The 23,399-nt window shown below is 35.0% G+C and overlaps 3 protein-coding genes across 8 annotated transcripts in view; 1 reads left to right on the top strand and 2 right to left on the bottom strand.

The window, feature by feature from the left end:
- The window catches only part of sox13 (SRY-box transcription factor 13), a 675,553-nt gene that overhangs the window by 95,402 nt on the left and 556,752 nt on the right, over positions 1-23,399 (bottom strand). The window lies entirely within an intron of this gene.
- The window catches only part of blacat1 (BLACAT1 overlapping LEMD1 locus), a 272,886-nt gene that overhangs the window by 85,641 nt on the left and 163,846 nt on the right, over positions 1-23,399 (top strand). The gene's annotated exons all lie outside the window — the stretch shown is intronic.
- cdk18 (cyclin dependent kinase 18) overlaps positions 1-23,399 on the bottom strand; it is a 149,540-nt gene that overhangs the window by 81,449 nt on the left and 44,692 nt on the right. For all 4 annotated transcript variants that reach the window (XR_012387301.1, XR_012387302.1, XR_012387303.1 and 1 more), the window contains exon 2: positions 15,940-16,075. Coding sequence is in view for 1 of the 4 variants with exons in the window: in XM_001919300.8 (XP_001919335.2) it covers positions 15,940-16,057 (118 nt within the window). In the remaining 3 variants the exon portion in view is untranslated. The remainder of the gene's footprint in view (positions 1-15,939; positions 16,076-23,399) is intronic.

Raw genomic sequence — 23,399 nt, 5'->3', positions numbered from 1 at the left:
TTATGTGTGGTACGTTTTTCACCTGCTGGGCTGTAATGGATTGTGTGGAAAATTACTAGCCTTTTTCGTTTATGAATGAATTGAAAGTAGAACTAAATAGTCTAACGCAACCGTAATGAACTGCTTTGACCTCCAAATGAAAAGTGTGTTCAGGAATGTACTCTAGTAAGAAAGTGTTCTCGTTCATTAGCTTTTTTGGGGGGTTTATGGACGCAAGGATTTTTTTATTTATCAATACTAGTTTGAATATTGGCTGTAATACATTTGTCGAGGGTGACAGGAATGTTTTTGTGCATTTATTTTATATCATATATTTTATATTATTGTTTTAAAAAAGCAAATTGCAACACATTTCTTTAGTAAAATCAATTGTAAACTCTTTATGTACAATAGTTGAATCAAGTTAACTTTTCTAGTTTTCCCTACTTATATCCAGGGTGCGAATTACAGGGCGTTTGGGGGGTACTGACTCCCCTACACTGTAAAACCCAACAGTCAACTTTATCGAATGAAGAGTGTAGACTGAAAGTTAATTTTACTCATTTGAAAAGAGTTTTGAACTTAGTGTTGACGGTTATGACTTTATTAAATACCTCATCACTTTACTTTGCTTAAATGGAGTGAGTTCACAGTACTCCTATAGATTAGTTTTTTAACCCAATTGGTTTGTAGTAATTGGTTTCCTCAGACAGTTTGAGTTGCCTTAAGTTATTGGGTTTCACAGAGAGTACTAAGTTGGTTTGAGTTATCGGGCTTTTCTGTGCTTAAATTGCTTCATTACTCAAATGGATTAAGTTCACAGTACTTATGAGGATTCGTTTTTGAACTCAAATAGTTTGTTGCAATCGGTTTCCTCAAATGCTTTGAGTTATCTTAACTTTTTTACAGTGTGATGAATGGTTATGTCACACCTGCTGCAGTGCCCTCTGATGGTCTTTAAGGGCACCAGTTTTTGTTTAGGTTTTTGTGTTTTGTATCCTAGTCATGTGATACCTCCTTGTTTCCAGCAGTCCCTCGTTGTCTAATTAGTTCTGTCTTTATAAGCCATGTTATGTTGTGTTTAGTTTGCCTTCGGATTTTCAATGTTCTGTTTAGTTCTGTCCTGCTTTATTCGTGATCCGGTTCATCGTGTTTGGTTTGTTTGTTCACTTTGTTTAGTATCATTGTTATGTTTTTGGATAGCTGTTTAGTTTTTGTTTGATTCACACTTGTGCCTAGCCTTTGCACTTCACATTTTCGTTGATTTTGGTTCCTTGCCTGTCCCTTTGTCATTTTTTGGATCTTTATTGTTTGACAATAAATGTGTTTTGCTGCACTTGGATCTTTCCCTTGTTTTTGTGATACCCAGTTGTGACAGGTTGATTCTCCCTGAAGGACATGAAAACAGCATGTATCTAAATAGTAAGAAATGTTTTTCTCTGATCTGCAACTTAAATAATAAAATACCAATTAAATTATATATATATATATATATATAATTGAAGTCAGAATTGTTAGCCCACCTTTGAATTTTCTTTTAAAATATTTCCTGAAGGATGTTGAACAGAGAAAGGAAAGTTTTACAGTATGTCTGATAATATTTTTTCTTCTGGAGAAAGTCTTATTTGTTTTATTTTGGCTAGAATAAAAGCAGTTTTTAATTATTTAAAATTTTTTTAAGGTCAATACTATTAGCCCCTTTAAGCTTTATATATATATTTTTGATAGTCTCAAACCATCGTTATACAATAACTTGCCTAATTACCCTTACCTGCCTAGTTAACCTAATTAACCTAGTTATAAGCCTTTAAATGTCACTTTAAGCTGTACAGAAGTGTCTTGAAGAATATCTAGTCAAATATCATTTACTGTCATCATTGTGACATCATGGTGGATTATATATATATATATATAATTTAATTGGTTATGATAGTATTGTACTGTTAATATTAGTACTGTTGAGAAGAAAAATTATTAGTTTGTATTTTTGTTGCAATAACTCATTTAAATTTGAACACATATTATTAAAGGGTGTACTCAATTATGCTGAGCATTATGTGCTGCAATTTCTAATTTTAAAATCATATTTTTTATGAACAGTTTGAAAAACAAACAACATTTCAACTTTTATAAAACTTCTTTACTCACTTTTGGTCTGTTTAATTAGTCTTTATTGCCATTTTTAAATAAAAGTAGTATGTTCCTGCACCATTTTGTCGGCAAAAGCAACATTTCGATTTCTTTTGCGATTTTCGATTTTCTTTTTTTCTATTTACGCCCTTTTCTGCACACCTGAACACCTGTCGTCCTGTTGTGATGTTCATATGATTGTTTTGAATCATACCTCTGAGCGAAACCATCCAAACGTTGACATTTGTCATCAGAAATGAGCACTCTTTTTTTTCACTCATGCCTAGCCAGAGGGCCACAACGACAGCTGGTGGTTATTTCCATGTCTGTCTCTAAATGAGTTTCCTCTCTTTTCAGTTCTGCCCAACTCACATTACATTCATCCTTCGCAGTATAAACTACTCAACGAGATTTAGTGTGCTTATAAAAGCCATCTCGCCACATGTGTGAATGCGCGCCGCTGTATCTAAGTCTATAATTATGTTTGAACCCTCCAAGGAATCTGTGGAAAAGCCGTTTCGGAAGCATTATCATTAAATATAGCTTACATTTTTGTGGTAATCAAGAAACACTTGTTAACCAAAAGACTGCTGCAACATTTGCATGATGGCTCCATCATGGGCGTCTCTCCATGGAGAATTACTCGATCAGCGATACATCACAAATATAACGAGATAACAGGGGTAGATGTGCTGGCAGAGAGGAAATATGAGCTCTGACTCCCCAATGTGAATCGGATCTCTTTCCTCCACATTAACCTTGCCTCTAATAATCTTATAGGTCATGGGTAGTTGACAAATTGCAATTAAAAAAAATGTTTTTGTTAGTAAAACACAATTTTAAAAAACAAAAATACATAAGTGGTCATTAATTTTATCTAAATGTTCTAAAAAAGAAAAAAAAGGGGGTTAATAATTTTGACTTAAACCGTAATGTTATTTTTGTGTCGTTCACACACAGGTAGTGGACACTACGCTACCTGACAAAAGTCTTGTTGTCTATCCAAGATTTAGGATCAACAAATAATAACTCGACTTTTAGTTGATCATTTGGTATCAGAAGTGGCTTATATAAAAGGCAAAGACCTCTTGATTAGGCTTATTTTTCCAAAATAAAATATGATTATGCCTTGATTTTGAACTATTTAATTAGGACAGGTCTGGCTTTGCTTAGACGAAAGTCTTGTCACTAAACAGAAATATTGTACAGTATAGTCATCTGGAATGGCAAAGAAAGCATTCTTGCAGAACTCCCAGAGTACATTAAGATTCTTTAGATTCATCTTCAATGCCTCCCCCTTTATTTCTCAATAATGTTCATATCTGGTGACTGTGCTGGCCAATTCTGAAGCACCTTGACCTTCTTTGCTTTCTGGAACTTTGAGGGTGAGGTATGAAAAGGAGTGCTGAAGAATTTGTCCTTGTCTTGATAACTCAGTCTGTTGATGTTGCCCACCAATCTGCAGATCTCTTGCATGCCCCCATACTGAATGTAACCCCAAACCATGACTTTTGTTTTACCAAACTTGACTGATTTCTGTGAGGATCTTGGGTCCATGCGGGTTCCAATAGGTCTTCTGCAATATTTGTGTTGATCGGGATGATTCATAGGAAAAATCTACCTTCTGCCTTCTACTACTTTTCTAAATGATCAGCTAGAAGTCACGTTATTGTTTGTTGCTCTTACAACTGGGATCGACGACAAGACTTTAGTCAGGTAGTATAGAGGGTGCCCTCATGCTCAATGTCCACATATACTTTACTGAAGAAGACATCAGCAATGGTCAGCTCTCAAAGTATAAGGATAAAGATAATCGAAACTAGTAACAGGTTGAAACATGAAGAGAATAAAGAAATGCTTGTGGCAGTATATGGGTAATTTGTGTTCTTCAAGTTATCGTATAATACGGTTTAAATTATGTTTACAGTTCCATGCTAATTGACCTAACCTTTATCACTTATAATAGCATTATTTCCTTTTCCATTCAGTGATATTAAACAATGGCTGTTTCTGAATTCCAAGTAGGGCTGTGCAATTAATCAAAAATTTGATTTCGAATTTAGCTTCTAACAATTATGAAAAACCATTAATTGAGATAAACGATTATTAACTTAGCAGTGCGAAAGACCGTGTACTTATGTGTGTGTGTGGGGCGCGCTCACACAGAAGCATGCAGTCAGCTTTCACTCTCATTCGCACACTGAGACGAGCAGAGCACACAAATCTAAAGTCATCTTAATGTGAGCGCTTTAATAGTCAAATTGTTGTCAAAACACGGTGTTTGGTGATTATTCAAATTAACCCTCGTTTGTGTAATAAACATACCAGTTGAGAATTAAAAGACGTGAAAGAGAAACCATTGAATTGAAAGCGCGCGATGTTCCTGCTGTTGCCTGTTTTTATAATTAATCAAACAACAAAAGGAGAAAATCCCTCACTCTTGACTGAAGGACTTTTGTAGCTAAAGTGTTTTTCTTACAGTGAAGATGCTTAAAGCACAGTTTGTTTCATATTTTTTATTTTATTGTATTTATTTCCCTCTCCTTTGCAGGGTGGAAAATAACTGTATATACAGTATACAGTTGAAGTCAGAATTATTAGCCCTCCTGAATATTAACAACCCTTTTCCTCCCTAATTTCTGTTTCATGGAAAGACTTTTTTTTCAACTTATTTCTTAACATAATAGTTTTAATAACTCATTTCTAATAACTGATTTCTTTTATCTTTGCTATGATGACAGTACATAATATTTTACTAGATATTTTTCAAAATACAAGCATCTAGATTCAAAGTGAGATTTAAAGACTTAAATAGGGTAATTAGGCAAGTCATTGTATAACAGTAGTTTCTTTTGCAGACAGTCAAAAATATTTATTGCTTAAGGGGGCTAATAATACTGAACTTAAAAGGGGTTTCAAAATATTTAAACCTACTTTTTTTCGAGTCAAAATAAAACAAATTAGAGGAAATACTGTTAAAATTCCTTGCTCTGTTAAACATCATTTGGGAAATATTTATATATATATATATAAAAAAAAAAAAATTACCTCAGAAGAATGAACTCTGGGAAACAGCAAGAACAGAGAACTTGTCCTGTGAGAAATGAGATGCTGCGTTCTTCCTAATGGGCACATGACCTTCATGCATTTTTATTGGAAATTATTTCAACATTACAGCATTCATACAACTAGTTATTTTTCCTTTTCAATATAAATTACATGCACAAAAATCTTACTAATATACTTTACACAATACAAATAAAACTAATTTCTATATGATTTTCAGCAAATCAAAATATGTTTATGCTTTTATTAAGATTTGGAGGTTAATGTTTACTTTCATCGTCTCATTTAGGGAAACTCCTGATATAAATAAGTTGTTTCTGAGTCTGAACTTTAATAATAATTCAAAATAAATTTCCCACCTACTTTATTTAACTGCAATGACTTCTGGGACTTCTAGAGACAGTTCTGCGCTCAAGTTTGCATTAGATGTATTCTCGATATTAAGAATGCATCCGGGATCTTTCGCATGTCTTTTGATGCTTTCTTAGGCAAGAAGGTAGTTTAGATTGCAAATATGCAGTTTATTTATAAGGATAGTGCCTATTTTAAATATTTATAATTTCGGAGATACAGCGTGTCTGCGTCCATCAGCCTGTCATACTGCGCAGAGCAAAGATGGTTGACATTCTGTTACAAGATGGCGACAGAGACTCAATAAGCCCTTAGAGAAGAAAAGCTGATTAAATCATTATTAAACAGGTAAGTGACAATAGTCGATCTCTCGCTTTTGTATGTTGTGGAGCTGTATTTATACCACTGTTGTCTGGTAGTGTTTAGTTTGCTTTGGCTTTTTTTGGGGTTAATTCCTGTGATCCCCCAATTGCAACAGAGAAATATTGGGAAACCTCTGTAGCATTTCATGCCATTCAGCCTTATATTCTTAAAATGTGAGCAAAATCATCTGTTTTGTCATCACATTAGACATTACGCTAGAGAATCATTTAAATACAAGCTCTAAAATTATGTTAAAGAAGCAATGGTTTCTGACGACAGCTGCAGATATAAATGAATGGCGAAAGAAAGTAGTTCTTCTCATTCAAACGATCAAATATCGCCCATCCCTAGTTCAAATGTACTCATTTAGAATCAGTTCCAATAGTTACGTGGCGTTTTATTTCTCAAGGCACTTCCGACGGTTGTGGTTCTTCTTTTTCCTCTCATCCTGACCTGCCGACGTCTCTCCCGCCACGCTTGGCTAGGAGGTTGATTTGCAGCTGGAGGGAAGAGGACGGGTAAATAGAAGAAACGCGCTCTTGCGTCTCCTCTCCGCCTGTCCTCGGATCCGTTTCCTCCTTCCAAACTCCAGCTGCCTCCATCAGTGCTGTCTCTCCCGGGGTGGAGGAAGGAACGGCGTGCCAAGCCTTCAGCCAATCAGAGCAGCTGGTTGGTGGAAGGGGGAAGATGGGGCGTTGTGGAAACAGCTGCCTCACACAGACAGCTGAGGAGCCTGATTGCTCCCCAAACAAATGTTTTGTTCCCTGCATGCAGCCAGGTCCAAATCCCAGCTCAGCAGCGGACTGAGGGATCATTGCCCATCGTTTATTCAGTCTTATGCAGCCAGAGTTTTGTCTTTCAAGCAGGTCTGCATTGACCTCAGAGCTTATAATATGCAGTTTTGTGTTATACAAATTTTGTGATTTTTATCTTAGGAAATATGAGGCTTAATATAAATCGGGATCTGTTACAGCTAGGGTTGCGCAGTATATTGTTTCAGCATTGACATTGCGATGTGCACATCCACCGGGGTCACATTTCTGGATGTGCAGTGTCATGGCTGACCTGGTACCACAGTTCAGAATGCAAATGATTTGCTGATTAATAGCAAATTTGAGCTGTAATACACTAAAAGTGTATCAGTTCCTCATGTTTTAAAGCAGGGGTTCCCAAACTTTTTAGCCCACAACCCCCAAAATAACAATTCCAGTGACTCAAGACCTCCACTATCCTCAGAGCTGGATATATACATGCAAAGATTGCACACACACCAATATGAACCTAAACACAATCATATTGACAACTCAAAAAAAGTGCAACAGTCTAACAACCATATAATTTTTTAGTAGTCATTATTCATTTGTTTAATTTATTAGTAATGTTTACTGGACTGTCCTGCTTTTAATGATTCCAGAAGACTTTTTATATGAAATTAACTCTCATTTTTAGCAAAGTGACACCAGAAAAGATTTTAGAATTCTTATCATGTATTAACACAAAAAAATTTATTTAACTTGTGCATTCATTTGTTTGTTGTTCTTAATTGTTTATTTACTTTTAAAATGTTCTTGCCGTGAAAATAGCCCTGGTTGCTGACATGGCAATAAATAAATAATAAAAAAATACATTACATTACAATAGTAATCTTACTTAAAATGTTTATAGCACTAGACTATTCAAGTAGAGATGCGCGGATGGCGGTTACAGTCGCGGAATCCGCGTATAAACCGCAGATTGGGCGGGTGACGTGACGAAAAATAATATTTTAATTAAATTCGGGCGGGTGGCGGGCGGTTGTACTGTTTTTGTACACATAGTTGGCACACCAACGAAAAAGCCTAGGACTGACTTCACAGAATGAGAGGAGGAATCGGATACACTAATTCTGGATGAAGTACAGAAGTATTCCTCTACAAAATTAAGAATAGACGGATCAGCAGAGGAAAATCTACTTTCCTTTTGGGAGAAACAAGGCAGTCATTCCCACGTCTACAGCACCTTGCCAAGAGAATTCTATGCATTCCAGCAACAAGTGCTGCGAGCGAGCGCTCCTTCAGTGCAGCAGGGCGCATTCGAGGCCATGCAGGCGCTCTCGTCTGAATGTTGAAATGATGTGTCAAAATGCGTTTTCTATTAGGCTACTATAATAATAAAAAAAAAGTACAGTACAGTGCGTTTCATTTAGGCTTTTTATTTATTTATTTTTGTCCCTGTGCACCGATTGGAGACGGAGTTCACTGCTGATATTCTGAGAGCTTTATAGGGTGCTTCTCATTTCTTATTTGTGTATCCTCGTTTCCTTCCCTTGCTTTCTTTCCTCGTCTTTCCACCCCTATAGGATGCGAGGGAAGGACAAAAAAAAAAAAAAACTCAAGAACCGAGGAATCGAATCAAGTGAAAAGACACGTCCTCGTATTGTTTAGCGTCACTTCAAAGCGTCAATTAATGCTGAATTTGACTTGCACGTTTGGATTAACTGCATGTCATTAAAGTCATTCTCTATTTTCTAATAATCAATAAAGAAACATTCATTTAATAATAAAAAGGAATAAGCCATTCAAATAAAGAGCTCAGTCAGCAGATGGCGGGCGGGTGCGGTTTTAAAAATTGGTCAAAAATGTTAGTGCGGATGGATGGCGGACGGATGATGAGTTTTATGATGCGGTTGCGGATGAAATAATAGCCCATCCGCGCATCTCTATATTCAAGCCCTTCCTGAGCAAGGCTGATCTTGAGAAAGCCATCAATGCTTTTGTTAGTTAACATTGGGACTACTGTAATGCACTTTGTTGGAGTTAACCAGTCATGTCTTCATCGTTTGCAGCTTGTGCAAAATGCTGCTGCTCGCCTGTTGACTAACAGTAGGAAAATTGAGCACATTACACCAATTCGGTACTCCCTCCACTGGCTCCGTTAAGTTTAGAATTAATTTTAAACTTTTAGTTTTTGTTTTTAATGCCATGCGAAATTTTGCTTTGCGATCTGCTGACCAACTTCTGCTTGAAGTTCCTCGGTCAAGATAAAAGCAGTTGGGTGATTGCTCTTTTGCAGTGGCAGGTCCTAAACTTTGGAGAACTCTTCGTACTGAGGTTCGCACAATTACTGACCTGCCACTTTTTAAAGCCAAGCTTAAAGAGCCCCTATTATGGGATTTTGAAAAGGACCTTCCATGCAGTGTGTATCACTGCTCTAAGTGAAAACAAACATCCAGCTGAGGTTTAAATCTAAAAGTGCACTGTGTTTAAAACTATTGATTCTTTAGCAAAATAGTCGACTTAATGCCGAGTTAAATGAACCAAGTTGGGTTCGGATCTTTTGTTTGATCGAATTGACGTCGATATGGTACATCACCAAATATGAACTACTAGTTCTGATAAAATGTGCACACGCTTTTCCTCTACACACTAGCAGGGGCGCGGGGGATCACAGTACTGATCATAACGTGAAGATGACGATCACTGACAGATGGAGATTCGGCTGCTGTAAATAAAGGGTTAAAGTTCATTTTCACAACTATACCACAGTATAGCCAACCTAGTGCTGTGTTTGTTGCTATCATTTTTCTGATTTTTGATACAATAACCTACGCTACAACGCCATATTCATCAGCTGTTACCTATTGAAGGAGCAGAAGAGACTATGGGACTTTGTCAGACTTTGACAGGGACTTTGTCAGTAACTTTTACAGTTCAAATGGACCAGTTTCGTCTTCCTCCAGGTCATAACATGTAAGTGTCATTAAAATTGTTGTCTCGTTTTGTGTAGTTTTGACCTTGATCTATTCTCCAACAACTTTTAATTTTGAAAAGTTTGAAAAGGTGACTTGAAGTGATATGTTTTGTTGTAAATTATGATACAAAAACCAACAAACAAACTGCCATATTGATCTTATTCTACAATGCAGAAGTGTGCTTGTTTTTGTAATTGTTTTAGAACTTTTGATTCAGTCGCCTATGGGAGAAAAGACTTGGGGTAAAAAAAAACTGCAAAAAAAAAACTGTCAAACTACTTGTTCTACAAACAAGTGTTTGCATGATTATGCAAAGCAGAATCATATACAGCAATAAGGAAATATCAGCATAACGAGCTGTTCTTAACGTCTTACAATGAATGGAAGTGAATGAGACTGGAAGTCTCAAGCCAAAGAGATTCAAATGGCTGTGCCTGCTCATACACGAAGAATAAGGTCAGTACTTTGTCATTTTACAGACTTCACATATTATACTATATTATCATACTCTATATATCTCATTTTAATTCTCCATATATTATTTCTTATACAATATGTTGCTTCCACTACTTAAAATTTAGTAAAAGTCACTTTGTTAAACTGACAAGATGAACTTCAATCAAAAGTCGACAGAGCAGAAATTAAACTTTCCATAATGCAATTCACAACCCTAAATTGAAAAGAATACACCTGTAAACAACAAAATACGATACCTGTTAATAAATGGATTTTTTTACAATAATAAATATTTTTGATCAGGCAGCACGGTTGCTCAGTGGTTAGCACTGTCGTCTCACAGCAAAAAGGGTGCTGGTTTAAGCCCCAGCTGAGTCATATGGCATTTCTGTGTGGAGTTTGCATGTTCTCCTTCTGTTTACGTGGGTTTCCTCAGGGTTTCCCCCACAATCCAAAGACATGGGCTGTAGGATAACTGAATAAGCCTAATTGTCCATAGTGTATGTGTGTCAATGAGTGTGTATGGGTGTTTCATTCTGCTGTGGCAGCCACTGATAAATAAATGGACTTAGCCAAATGAAAATGAATGAATGAATGAATTTTTGATCAGTTTGATGCATTTGTGATTGAATACAGCTGTTCGTTTCTTAAAAAGAAAAAAAAGGCATTGTTCTGATACAAGATGTTTGACTATAGTGCATTGTATTTGTAGGTTTAGTTCATTTTTGATTCAGACAATTTTCTATTGTCTAGCGGGAGAACATCTCTCTGTGTTTATTGTTTTCATCGGTTGAATGGAAACCAGAGCCAAATCTGGAAAATTACTTTGCCAGGCACCTGGTTTGTATCATTGCATCAGTTATTTGCAGTTTAAACCTCTGTCTGGTGTTTACAATTCATAAATCTGAACATGACGGTGGAAAATTGTAGGGATAAAAGAGGTGTAAAACAAAATATTTAGTGACTAATATAGGATAGGGCTTGATTTATGAATTACACTGATGCTTTAACCACTGATTAAATCGACCCCTCAGCTACTGTGTGATTATGGTGATCAGCATATAAAGGTAAAATCTAAAGTATATAATTTATTTTTCTTTATTTAAATATTACCCAAATAATGTTTAACAGAGCAAGTGATTTTTTACAGCATTTCCCAAAAAAAAAATTCTTCTGGAGAAAGGCTGATTTGTTTTAATTTGGCTAGAGTAAAAGCAGTTTTGAATATATCTATATGTATGTATATATATACATACATATATATATATATATATATATATATATATATATATATATATATATATATATATATATATATATATATATATATATGTATATGTATATATATATATATATATATATATGTATATGTATGTATATATATATATGTATATGTGTATATATATATATATATATATATATATATATATATATATATATATATATTATTGCTGTCAATTTAAAAAAAATGAACTAATTAATCACGTTTTCTTTTATTAATCACATTTAAAAGACTGAAAATTGTAATTTTGGCTATTCAAATGTAAAATTAATGTAAACGCATTGCAGATATGGAAATTGGAAACTTATAATAATAATAAACTTAATAATCTGCCAATGGGGTAAGCAAAATAATCTTGTTTTTCGATTTGTTAAAAGATTATTTTGCTTACTCCATTGGCAGATTATTTTGCTTGATTTAGGGAAAAACTTGCTTCATTTTGACATATTATTTCTTAAAACAAGACAATATGTTTTGCTTGTCTAGGAAATGCTTCTTGATTTAAGAACTTTTAGATATTTGCACTTAAAACAAGACAAAAAATCCAAGTAAGAAAAGCATTTTTTTTTGCATTGTAGCATTTAAAATGTATTTTTTATTTCTAAAATTCTAATCTCATTATATTATATATAAATCTATAAGAACTTACAGTGTAAATGCACATTTGTAATGAAACATACATTTTTGTAAACAAAAAACAGTATGATAAGCACTTTGACAAATAAATAGGAAGTATTTTTGTTGCATCAAAAAGTGTGGTAATGTTAACCATCCGACAAACAAATTCAGGATAAATCAGTGCTTAAAATGTCACTAAAATGCATTATTTGAATCTCATATTTTAAGGTGAATAACTACAAAAACCACCCTTACAAGAACCAACACTTTTAATAAGCTACGGACCTGAGTATCTTGAAAAATATATAGTAAAATATTATGTACTGTCATTATGGCAAAAATAAGGTCAATTATTAGAAATGAGTTATCAAAACTATTATGTTCTGAAATGTGTTGAATCTTCTTTCTGTTAATCAGAAATTGGGGAAAAAAAATATACAGGGGGGCTAATGATTCATGAGGACTAACAATTCTGACTTCAGCTGTATATTACTAAAGAAATGATGCTTGGATACTTTTCCCAGTGACTTAGGTTTTCTTTGCACTAGATGCAGAACGAGTGTTTGCTGTCAAAATTGCACCAGCATCAAAAACCAAACCAATTCCACCAAGTCCAATTGTTTTGGTGTCAATCCAAGAGCAATTTCAGTGTTCATATATACCTAGATGAATCAAACGAAGAAATAAAACGATGAGTTGTTTTTGCTCGCTTGCTTTTTTGGCTCCCAATTGCCATAATATGGTGGATTGTAGTTCACATGAGCTTGATTGGAATTCCTATTATTTAACAAAGACTCTTTCTTTAGAGTTAAAACAAGATAAATTCTGGCCTATAACAAGCACCATCGATTTATATTGCAAAACCACGGGTGTGCGAAAACCCCTGCAGATCTTTGACAGAGTCTTAAATTCTTAAAGTGGTCTAGCTTGTAGTCTCTCCCTTGAAATTCGATTTAATATTGACTCCAGAAAGCGTTAAGAACCAGAGCCAGACGGCGGAGCTGAATTGTACTATTACCACTGCATTAATAATGTAAGTGCAAAGATAACCAGCACTGCAATTTGTGAGCAAAAAAAAAAAGTGAAGACGCTGGAGGGTCAGAATCCTGTTTCCTCCCCATCTTCTCGGACTCCCGCAGGTCTTTACAGGCCGCTGGATTCGTCTCTCGGAAAGATTCTTAAGAGACTGTTCGCTCTCAGTGAGATCCCATTTCTTTCTAGACCAGTCCAGTGGGCTTCAAGATGAGACGAAGTAGCCTCGGTTGGCATTGGGTGAATTTATTTTCTTAATGAATGCTTTTGGTTTTTAATGTGCACTATTCATGTGCAATCAGTCTAACTGATTACCATTGGACAAAATCAAGTCGAGATGAAGTCCCCTCCCAACACTTTGTCCTGATGAATTTCCTGTTTCACTTAAAAACTGTACATCTCATACGTCTCCTGTTATGGATGTAAATAGGTTTTGAATGTCCTTTAGAGATGCAAAGTAGTCTTTTTAAAAGGATCTTTAATCAAACTCTAGTACTGTTTGACTGTAGCCTGATTCAGTGTTTTTGTACTTGTGACCTTGCCAATGCTGTATGGCTTTGGAGAAATAACTCAGTAATAGGGGCGGCACTGTGGCTCAGTGGTTAGCACTGTCGTCTTAAAGCAAGAAGGTCACTGGTTTGAGTTCCGGCTGGTTGTCATTTCTGCGTGGAGTTTGCATGTTCTCCCCGTGTTTGTGTGGGTTTCCTCTGGGTGCTTCGGTTTCCCCCACAGTCCAAAGACATGCGCTACTGGTGAATTGAAAAAGCCTAATTGGCTGTAGTGTATGTGTGTGTGCCTAAATGTAAAAGTGTATGGGTGTTTTCCAGTATTGGGTTGCAGCTAAAAGGGTATCTGCGGTGTAAAACATTTGCCAGAATAGTTGCCGGTTCATTCCGCTGTGGCCGAAGGAAAATGAATGAATGAAATCAGTAATAGCTATTTCACTATTTACTATTACTATATTACTATTTCAATTGACTAGCTAGTTTGTAAAAATAAAAAGGCGACATCAAAAGCAGAGGAATGCACTGTCCTTGACAGCTTGCGACATCATCTGGCACTTTTACGTAGTATGTTTACATGGACATTAATACTCTGAATTTAATATGATTAAGACACTACTGTGGTCAAGAATCCACATTTAGTCAGTGATTTTTGATTACCTTTAAGGACCACAGACTCCCGCGTCACAAAATGCGACGGTTAAGAGAATTAAAGTGTTTTTTGACCTTGCACGCATATCAGCCTGTTGTTGGAGACCCTCAAAACCAAAATATGACCCTTTTAATGTATAATAGGGGCTCTTTAAAGTTTAATATATCGGCTTTGCTTATTTGTGACATTATAAATGTATTCTAGTGCTCATTTCGGCTGCAAACTGCATACATATTGTTTACTTACAATTTTGGAGTTTTGCTAAATGTTGGTAAATACTTGGAATATTTTTCCATTAAGCCTGTGCAGGAAATGTAATTAAACCAATGTAAATGTAATTAACCAATAATAGTCTACTTTCATATCATCCAATTAAACTCCAGTAAGTCAAGGCCGACCCTTTACAGTTTTCTGGATTAAATTAAAAAGACTGCAGAACCCTGATCAGAAGTCACTTTTAGTTTTCATTATAGATGCCCAAATTAGACGTAAATGTCTTCTGTTATAATAAATTCTTGATTATGCATGAAATTAATTAAAAACAAACAGTTCATATTGCAGGATTAGACTAAAGCCCTGTTTGGATGAGACTGGTTTTCCCCCAGGAGGTCAGGTACATGTTTGTTGCACACAGTTAGTAATTTTATTTATTTAAACTTTAATCCAGTCTAATACAACATGTCTGTGTTTTTAACTCAAACGTCCTCAGAGAAATTGAATCTGGTCTGAATTGGACCTGAATCTGTAATTATGGTGCATTATTTACCCTTCTCCTATATTTCTCATTGAACCATATACAAATATTATTGGGAGTTTAGACAATTTTCTACAAATAATAATGACTGTTAAATAATACAGAGTTTGATTTGTCACAGTGGAGCTGTAGAAATACATTTTAAAGGGATAGTTCACCCAAAAATGAAAGATTTAGTTTACTACTAAAAATAAAGATGTTGGGAAGAACTAAGAAGAGTTGTTTTCACAGTTGAGTCATAGACGGACATTTTAAAGGGTTAGTTCACCCAAAAAATAAAGAAATTTAGTTTAAATAAAGGTGCTGGGAAGAACTAAGAAGAGTTGCTTTCAAAGTAGAGCCATAGACGAACATTTTAAAGAGATACTGTAGTTCACCCAAAAAAAAAAGAGATTAAGTTGTCTATTAAAATTAATGATGTTGGGAAGAACTAAGAGTTGATTTCACAGCTTATCCATAGAAAAACATTTTAAAGGGTTAGTTCACACGAAAATAAAAGAGATTAAGTTTACTATTAAAAATAAAGATGTTTGGAACAACTAAGAAGAGTTAATTTCACAGTTGAACTATAGAAAAAGGGTTAGCTCACCCAAAAATGGAAGAAATTAGGTTTACTATTAAAAATAAAGATGTTGGGAGGAACCAAGATGAGTTGATTTCACAGTTGAGCCATAGACAAACATTTTAAAGCGTTAGTTCACCCCCCAAAAATTAAGAAATTAAGTTTGCTATTAAAATAAAGATGTTGGGAAGAACTAAGAAGAGTTGATTTCACAGTTGAGCCATAGAAAAAGGGTTAGTTCACCCAAAAATGGAAGAAATTAAGTTCACTATTAAAAATAAAGACGTCAGAAAGAACTAAGGAGAGTTGATTTCACAGTTGAGCCATAGATAAACATTTTAAAGGGTTAGTTCACCCAAAAATGAAATGAACTGTTCACCTTTAAAAATTAAGATGTAATGTGTAATTATATCGTGCATTTATCATGTATGGCCTTTAAATGTGAATGTGGAAAAGCTTACCATCATTGCAGCGGATGTTGAGCTGGTTTATCTGCTCTGTAAACTCGTTTTCCTCTATCGTCTCTGTTCGTGGCACAGAAAGTGAGAAACGCCTCTTAAAGTTCTTCATCTTGTTCATGACGCTGGGCCAGAAGTCCTGTGGAGAAGGCAAGAACAGTTTGAATTAGTGTTTATTTTTGCGCTTTTCAGAGTTGACGTTTTGTTGCGCTCTCTCTACATGAAATCTGTCATGATTTTATTGAGCTTTCTCTTTCATGTTCTTCAGAATCTAGTTAAATTAGACTGAGAGTGACTCAATGTTTACAACTTTTTGTGCTTTTTCACGGCGATCTGTCTCTGTTCTGTCAGCGCTGGCTGATTTAACGTTATGTCAGAGAGCCAAGTCTGGTGTTGGTTACACAAAATCTCCAGATTTTCCAAGATAACAAGATCTGCAATCAAAAGTCAGACATCTCCGAGTGAACCCAAATGCTTCTTAAGAAATTCTTCCAGTGTAAAAAAAGATCTGAGCTGCAATCCGCTCTCAATTTATAGACTCAAACAATGATTTTCTTCTTCCTGTTCAAACTACTTAATTAAAATGAGCTGAAGCAACACAATTCCTGAGTTTTTTTTTTTTTTTTGGGACAACTTAAATGTTTTATGTTCAATCCACTTAATTTTGTTACAACAATTAATTTACCTTAATTGATTTGTGTTGGGACAACATGAAGGAATTGTGTAGAACCCAACATTTTTTACAGTGTACATTAAAAATGAAATTTGCTGTTTGTTCTAAGCGGAAACAGCACAATTGTTGAGTTTGTTTGTAGGGACAACTTAATTGTTTTATGTTCAATCCACATAAATTTGTAAAAAAAAAATAATACATTATCTTAATTCTTTCTTGTTTACCCAACACAAATTGTTTGTGTGGAACCAAACCATTTTTTACAGTGTAGCTCTGTTTTCTTTTATTTATTTATTTTTTATTTTAGGTCAACTATTAGCAAATTTTTCTCTATTTTTTTTTTTCTCCACCATCAAAACAGATATTGTGTATTTGCATACTAGGGGTGCGAGAATTTTTCAATTTTATTTATCAATGCCTCTTGATTCGTTATGTAATGATTCTAAATTGATGTTCAAAAGTTTAGAATTGATTCTATATTCAAATTACATTGTAACATGTCAATTTTATGCAGACAACTTAGTTGTTAATTAAATGAATATGTTACCTTAATTTGTTCATGTTTTCCTAACACAAATTGAATGTGTGGAACCCAGTATTTGTTTTTACAGTGTAGCTCTGTTTTTGTACTTTAGGTCAACTATTGGCTCATTTTTCTCTCTTTATTTTAAATTAATATCTTATCTCCACCATCAAAACAGATAATGTGTATTTGCATACATAGGGCGGCCGAAAACTGATTCATCAATGCCTCATGATTCATTATCTAATGATTCTAAATTGATGTTGGAAAGTTTATTATAGATACTATATTCAAATCAAAATCAACTTGATTGCTTCATGTTTTACCAACACAAATCGATTGTGTGGAACCCAGCATTTTTTACAGTGTAGCTGTAGTTTTTTTCTTCTTCTTTTTTTCCTCCCCAAAATAATGTCTTGTCTCCATATTTAATAAGTTAACCTAATTTCTTTAAAATTTCCCCGCACAAATCGATTGTGTGGAACCACATTGTGTAGAGGGGAATGAATTCATCAATGGCTCGTGATTCATTATCTTGTAATTCTAAATTGATGTTCAAAAGTTTAGAATTGACTTTATATACAAATTAGATTGTAACATGTTTTACATAAACATTTTTTTCTTTAAAGACATTTCTTTGTTAACATTTGTGGGGACAGCTTAATTGATTTATGTTAAATCCACTTAAATTTGTAAAAACTAACATGGTAACTTAATTCCTACTTGTTTTCCCAACGCATTGATTGTGTTTTTTATATTTATTATTATTGTTATTATTTTTACTTTAGGTCAGTTATTGGCTCGTTTCTTTCAAAACAGAAAATGAGTATTTGCATACTTTGGATACCAAAATACAAAAAATCGATTAATCAATGCCTCACAATTCGTTATCAAATGATTAAAAATTTTCAAATCAATACTACATTTAAATTAGACATGATATGCTCAATGTCTGAATTACAGTTGACAGATCGCTGTATTTAATCACTGTATTTATATGGAATTTATATGATTTATGCAAAAAAAAAAAAAAAAAACTTTCTTTCTTAGATTTTTTGTCTTGCTTGTAGTGCAAATAGCTCCATTTCAAAGCAAAAACAAGATTATTTCTCTTACCCCACTGGCAGATAATGTCCTTAAAACAAGAAAAAAAAATCCTTTTTTCTTAGGGTGAAAACTGAATAATGTTTTTTTTATTTTATTTTTTATTACACGTATAATTTTTTATTACACATATTTTTACACAAGTATTTGTGCATAAAGCATCTGTTTTGTGAGAATTCCTTCTAATATGATATTTAAACGATCTTTACGGCTTTACTGTAGACATTTATTCGAGTGAGAAAGACGTCATCTGAAACTTTCTGTCGTTCACCACGCCCACCAAAAGTGTACCCTTGGTAGTGGAAAGGCAAGCCTGATAAACGTGACCCGTGCTGACCCATACCGTACTGTACCAGTCAGTGGAAATGGGCCATTAGATCAAAGTGACAGATCTCTAGTTGGAAAGATATATTTTCACAGCTAAAATAATAGTAAAAAATGTAGATCAAGAATCGTATTACAATCAGACCGAATCACTCCTGCCATTAGATCCAGATCATGCATCCAAAATCAATGCTTAGAGAAAAGAGAGAGCGCTGAAACTATGATGGTTTTTAGTGCACCAAAAACTTGAGGAAATATATTCTCATAAAGTGTAAATTCATTCCATTATAAGTGATAAAGTGTTCGCTGCATGCATAAAGAGACTGATTTAATAGGCTGCTAATAACATTAAATCTTTCCACAGCTGAAGTTCAGCTCCGTCTCACTATAGTACATCAAAATGCTTCATTTTCTCTCTCTTTCCGCTCATACGTTACTAGGCAGAGCAGTTGCTAAGGGTTCCAATGTCGTCGGTTTAATTCCGGGTGTGAGATCGTGCTGTGTGCTTTACTAATTATTTTGAAAGTGGGAGACTAGCCAATAGTCCCATTGCCAATTAGCGTCAGATATACCCCCCAAAATAACAGAGCGCCATTGTTTCTCGAATGACTCTTTGAAAGTGAAAAAAAAATAATAAAATGAATACTAATAGTGCTAGAAAAGTTCCCTTGTCAGCCGTGGTGGGCTTTTTTTCCCTCTCAAACTTGTTTTTTCCCTCGCGTTTTCTCCCTGACTTCAGTTGTTTTTGCTAAGGATAATGATTTAGTCTTGCTGTCTTTGAAACAGGGCTCTCATAAGACAATAATTGCTCCATGCAGTCCCATCATAAGGCTGATGAAACGCAGACCAGCATCTGTCTGTATAATCTCATCATCTACCTTGTATTTATGGGATGTTAAGCGTTCTTGGTTGGAACAGCAATGCAGTGAGTCGACGCTTTTGAACAATTGTGAAAAATGTGTTGTTCTCCTTAAAATCCAAATTAAAAGCAGTGGTTGATGAAATGGAAGGAGTGTGTGAATGTAAATTAAGTATAAAGATTTTAGAGCTTTTTGGTATGTTTCGACTTTAGAGGATTCGAGTTTATATTTATTCCAGACAAACAATACAAGCGTTTCTGCAGCGGTTGAAAAATTATCAAAGAAATTGATTCTGAATCGATTATGAGATTTAAAAAAAAAATTATATTCTTTAATCAATTCTGAGCTTACTTTTTTAACAGTAGAGCGCGCTCTATGTTAGTTTTTAAACAGCAGGTGGCGCTCGACAATAGTTTGTAACAGCAGATGGAGCTCTAGGCTTGTTTTTAACAGCAGATGGCCCTCTAGGCTTGTTTTTAACAGCAGATGGCACTATGCTAGATTTTAATAAAAGATGCTAAGCTAGATTTACTTAATAGCAGATGGCGCTCTAGGCTTGTTTTTAACAGCAGATGGCGCTCTAGGCTTGTTTTTAACAGCAGATGGCGCTCTAGGCTAGTTTTTAACTGCAGAAAGCGCTCTAGTCTTGTTTTTTATAGCAGATGGTGCTCTATAGGCTTGTTTTCAACAGCAGATGGCGATCTAGGCTAGTTTTTAACTGCAGAAAGCACTCTAGTCTTGTTTTTTACAGCAGATGGTGCTCTAGGCTTGTTGGTTTAAACAGCAGATGGCGATCTAGGCTAGTTTTAACTGCAGAAAGCGCTCTAGTCTTGTTTTTTATAGCAGATAGTGCTCTATAGGCTTGTTTTTAACAGCAGATGGCGATCTAGACTAGTTTTTAACTGCAGAAAGCACTCTAGTCTTGTTTTTTACAGCAGATGGTGCTCTAGGCTTGTTGGTTTTAACAGCAGATGGCGATCTAGGCTAGTTTTAACTGCAGAAAGCGCTCTAGTCTTGTTTTTTATAGCAGACAGCGCTCTATAGGCTTGTTTTTAACAGCAGATGGCGCTCTAGGCTAGTTTTTTACTGCAGAAAGCGCTCTAGTCTTGTTTTTATAGCAGATGGTGCTCTAGGCTTGTTGGTTTAAACAGCAGATGGCGATCTAGGCTAGTTTTAACTGCAGAAAGCGTTCTAGTCTTGTTTTTTATAGCAGATAGTGCTCTATAGGCTTGTTTTTAACAGCAGATGGCGATCTAGGCTAGTTTTAACTGCAGAAAGCGCTCTAGTCTTGTTTTTTATAGCAGATAGTGCTCTATAGGCTTGTTTTTAACAGCAGATGGCGATCTAGGCTAGTTTTAACTGCAGAAAGCACTCTAGTCTTGTTTTTTATAGCAGATAGTGCTCTATAGGCTTGTTTTTAACAGCAGATGGCACTCTAGGCTAGTTTTTAACTGCAGAAAGCACTCTAGTCTTGTTTTTATAGCAGATGGTGCTCTATAGGCTTGTTTTTAACAGCAGATGGCGATCTAGGCTAGTTTTAACTGCAGAAAGCACTCTAGTCTTGTTTTTATAGCAGATGGTGCTCTATAGGCTTGTTTTTAACAGCAGATGGCGCTCTAGGCTAGTTTTTAACTGCAGAAAGCACTCTAGTCTTGTTTTTATAGCAGATGGTGCTCTATAAGCTTGTTTTCAACAGCAGATGTCGATCTAGGCTAGTTTTTAACTGCAGAAAGCACTCTAGTCTTGTTTTTATAGCAGATGGTGCTCTATAGGCTTGTTTTTAACAGCAGATGGCGATCTAGGCTAGTTTTAACTGCTGAAAGCGCTCTAGTCTTGTTTTTTATAGCAGATGGTGCTCTAGGCTTGTTTTTAACAGCAGATGGCGATCTAGGCTAGTTTTTAACTGCAGAAAGCACTCTAGTCTTGTTTTTTATAGCAGATGTTGCTCTAGGCTTGTTTGTAATAGCAGATGGTTCTCTATAGGCTACTTTTTAGCAGCAGAAAGCGCTCTAGTCTTGTTTTTAACAGCAGATCATTCGGTATAAGGGCGTCACACACCATATATATGTATATGTATATGTATAAAGGTAATAAATATTATTTATTATATATATATATCCATGTCTAATATCCGATGGCCAGAAATTAATCATTATTTATAAATTAAGTTTTTTTTAAAGTTTAGAGACCGATATGTACACTGATTTTATTTAAATTCGACTTTTTATTTTCTCAATTGAAAGGAGTAGCGGCTTGGACTTGGAATAGGCTAGTTTTTTATAGCAGATGGTGCTCTAGAATAGTTTGTAACAGCAGATGGCGCTCTAGGCTAGCTTTTAAACTGCAGATGATGCTCTAGGCTAGCTTTTTATAGCAGATGGCATTCTAGGATAGTTTTTTATTGCAGATGGTTCTCTAGAATAGTTTGTAACAGCAGATGGCACTCTAGGCTAGCTTTTGAACTGCAGATGATGCTCTAGGCTAGCATTTTATAGCAGATGGCATTCTAGGATAGTTTTTATAGCAGATGGTGCTCTAGGATAGTTTGTAACAGCAGATGGAACTCTAGGCTAGTTTTTAACAGCGGATGGCACTGTAGGCTAGTTTGTTATAGCAGCTGGTGCTCTACGCTACTTTTTAAAGCAGATGCTGCTGTATAGGCTAGTTTTTAACCATACGCTTAATGCTCAAGAGTAGTTGTAAAAATACAGCGTAAAACCATCTGTAAAAAGCATACTGATTAGTGATGCATACTGCGGCATCTGCTGTTAAACTAAGCATAGAATCGGCAGTATATTTATGCACCTTGAAAACTTTAAGATCAACAAAAAATCGATTTTTTAAACAACTTTTCATCATATTTCTACTGGATGTAAATGACAACATATAACTAATATTTTATAATAATTGATTATTTTTCCAACATAAAAATACATTGAATTAAATGCTTTTTGCCAGGCTAGTATTGTAGTTATGACTTTGAACAGCAGGGGCTTCCCATGCCATGTCAAACAGATATGAATGGATTAGTGCCACTAAGATGAGTCTAAAACTGCTCAGATTCAAAGGGCAGAATATTTTAATTATTTTTTAAAGATCTCTGTATTCCTACAGCTCTCCAGCATTAATCACACACATCGGATATATTTTATTGATATTCTCTCCTGCTTCCGTATTCAGCCTGATTGAATCCAAAATCTCATCCGAGTGTAATTACGTCTCCAACTCCAGGGACCCTCCAAAGATGTGAGGGTGTCATAAGCAGATGTTAACCGAATCATCCGGAGAGGTGACCTTATATTCTCTGTCAAACTTCCCGCGGTGGCTGCTTTTTCAATCGGTAATTTATTCTAATTCTCACACTGACGGAGAACTTCATCTTGCTAATGCTATTGCTGATGAAACCAAGTTTGCATTCATTTGATTTCATTAATTAATTCATTATTAAAAAAAATAAACAAATAAAAAAATAATTAAAAATAAATAAATAAATAAATAAAAAATGTTTTGCTATTTTTAAAGCATTTGCACTCTTAAAAATGCTTTATTTTTTTATTTAAATGACATTTTTGAACCCAGCTGTCTTTATTTGACCCAACATTCTGCCAACTTTCTCACTCTCGGAGATGCTTCATGTAGTTGTAATTCATAGTTGTCTGGTTTCAGTTGACCGACCCCATCCGTTAGCCTAAATATCTACAAACATATAATAATTTTATGCTTTATAAACCGCACATTTAATAGCCACTGGTGTCGCTAATAGCAGGTTTTAGAAACCTACATATATGCATTATTTCCCCTTTTAAAGAGATAAACAGTAGCCTATTGCAGTGTTTCCCAACCCAGTTCCTGAAGACACACCAACATTACACATTTTCAACCTCTTTCTATTCAAACACCAGAATCAACTCATAAAAAACATTAGAAGAGACTTCAAAAGTTGAACTTAATGAGTGAGATGAGAGAGACATCCAAAATA

This window comes from Danio rerio, chromosome 11, assembly GCF_049306965.1.
Source record: "Danio rerio strain Tuebingen ecotype United States chromosome 11, GRCz12tu, whole genome shotgun sequence".
Classification (NCBI taxonomy): domain Eukaryota; kingdom Metazoa; phylum Chordata; class Actinopteri; order Cypriniformes; family Danionidae; genus Danio; species Danio rerio.
The sequence above is the reverse complement of the archived record's forward strand: the minus strand, read 5'-3'. Positions and strand labels throughout refer to the sequence as shown.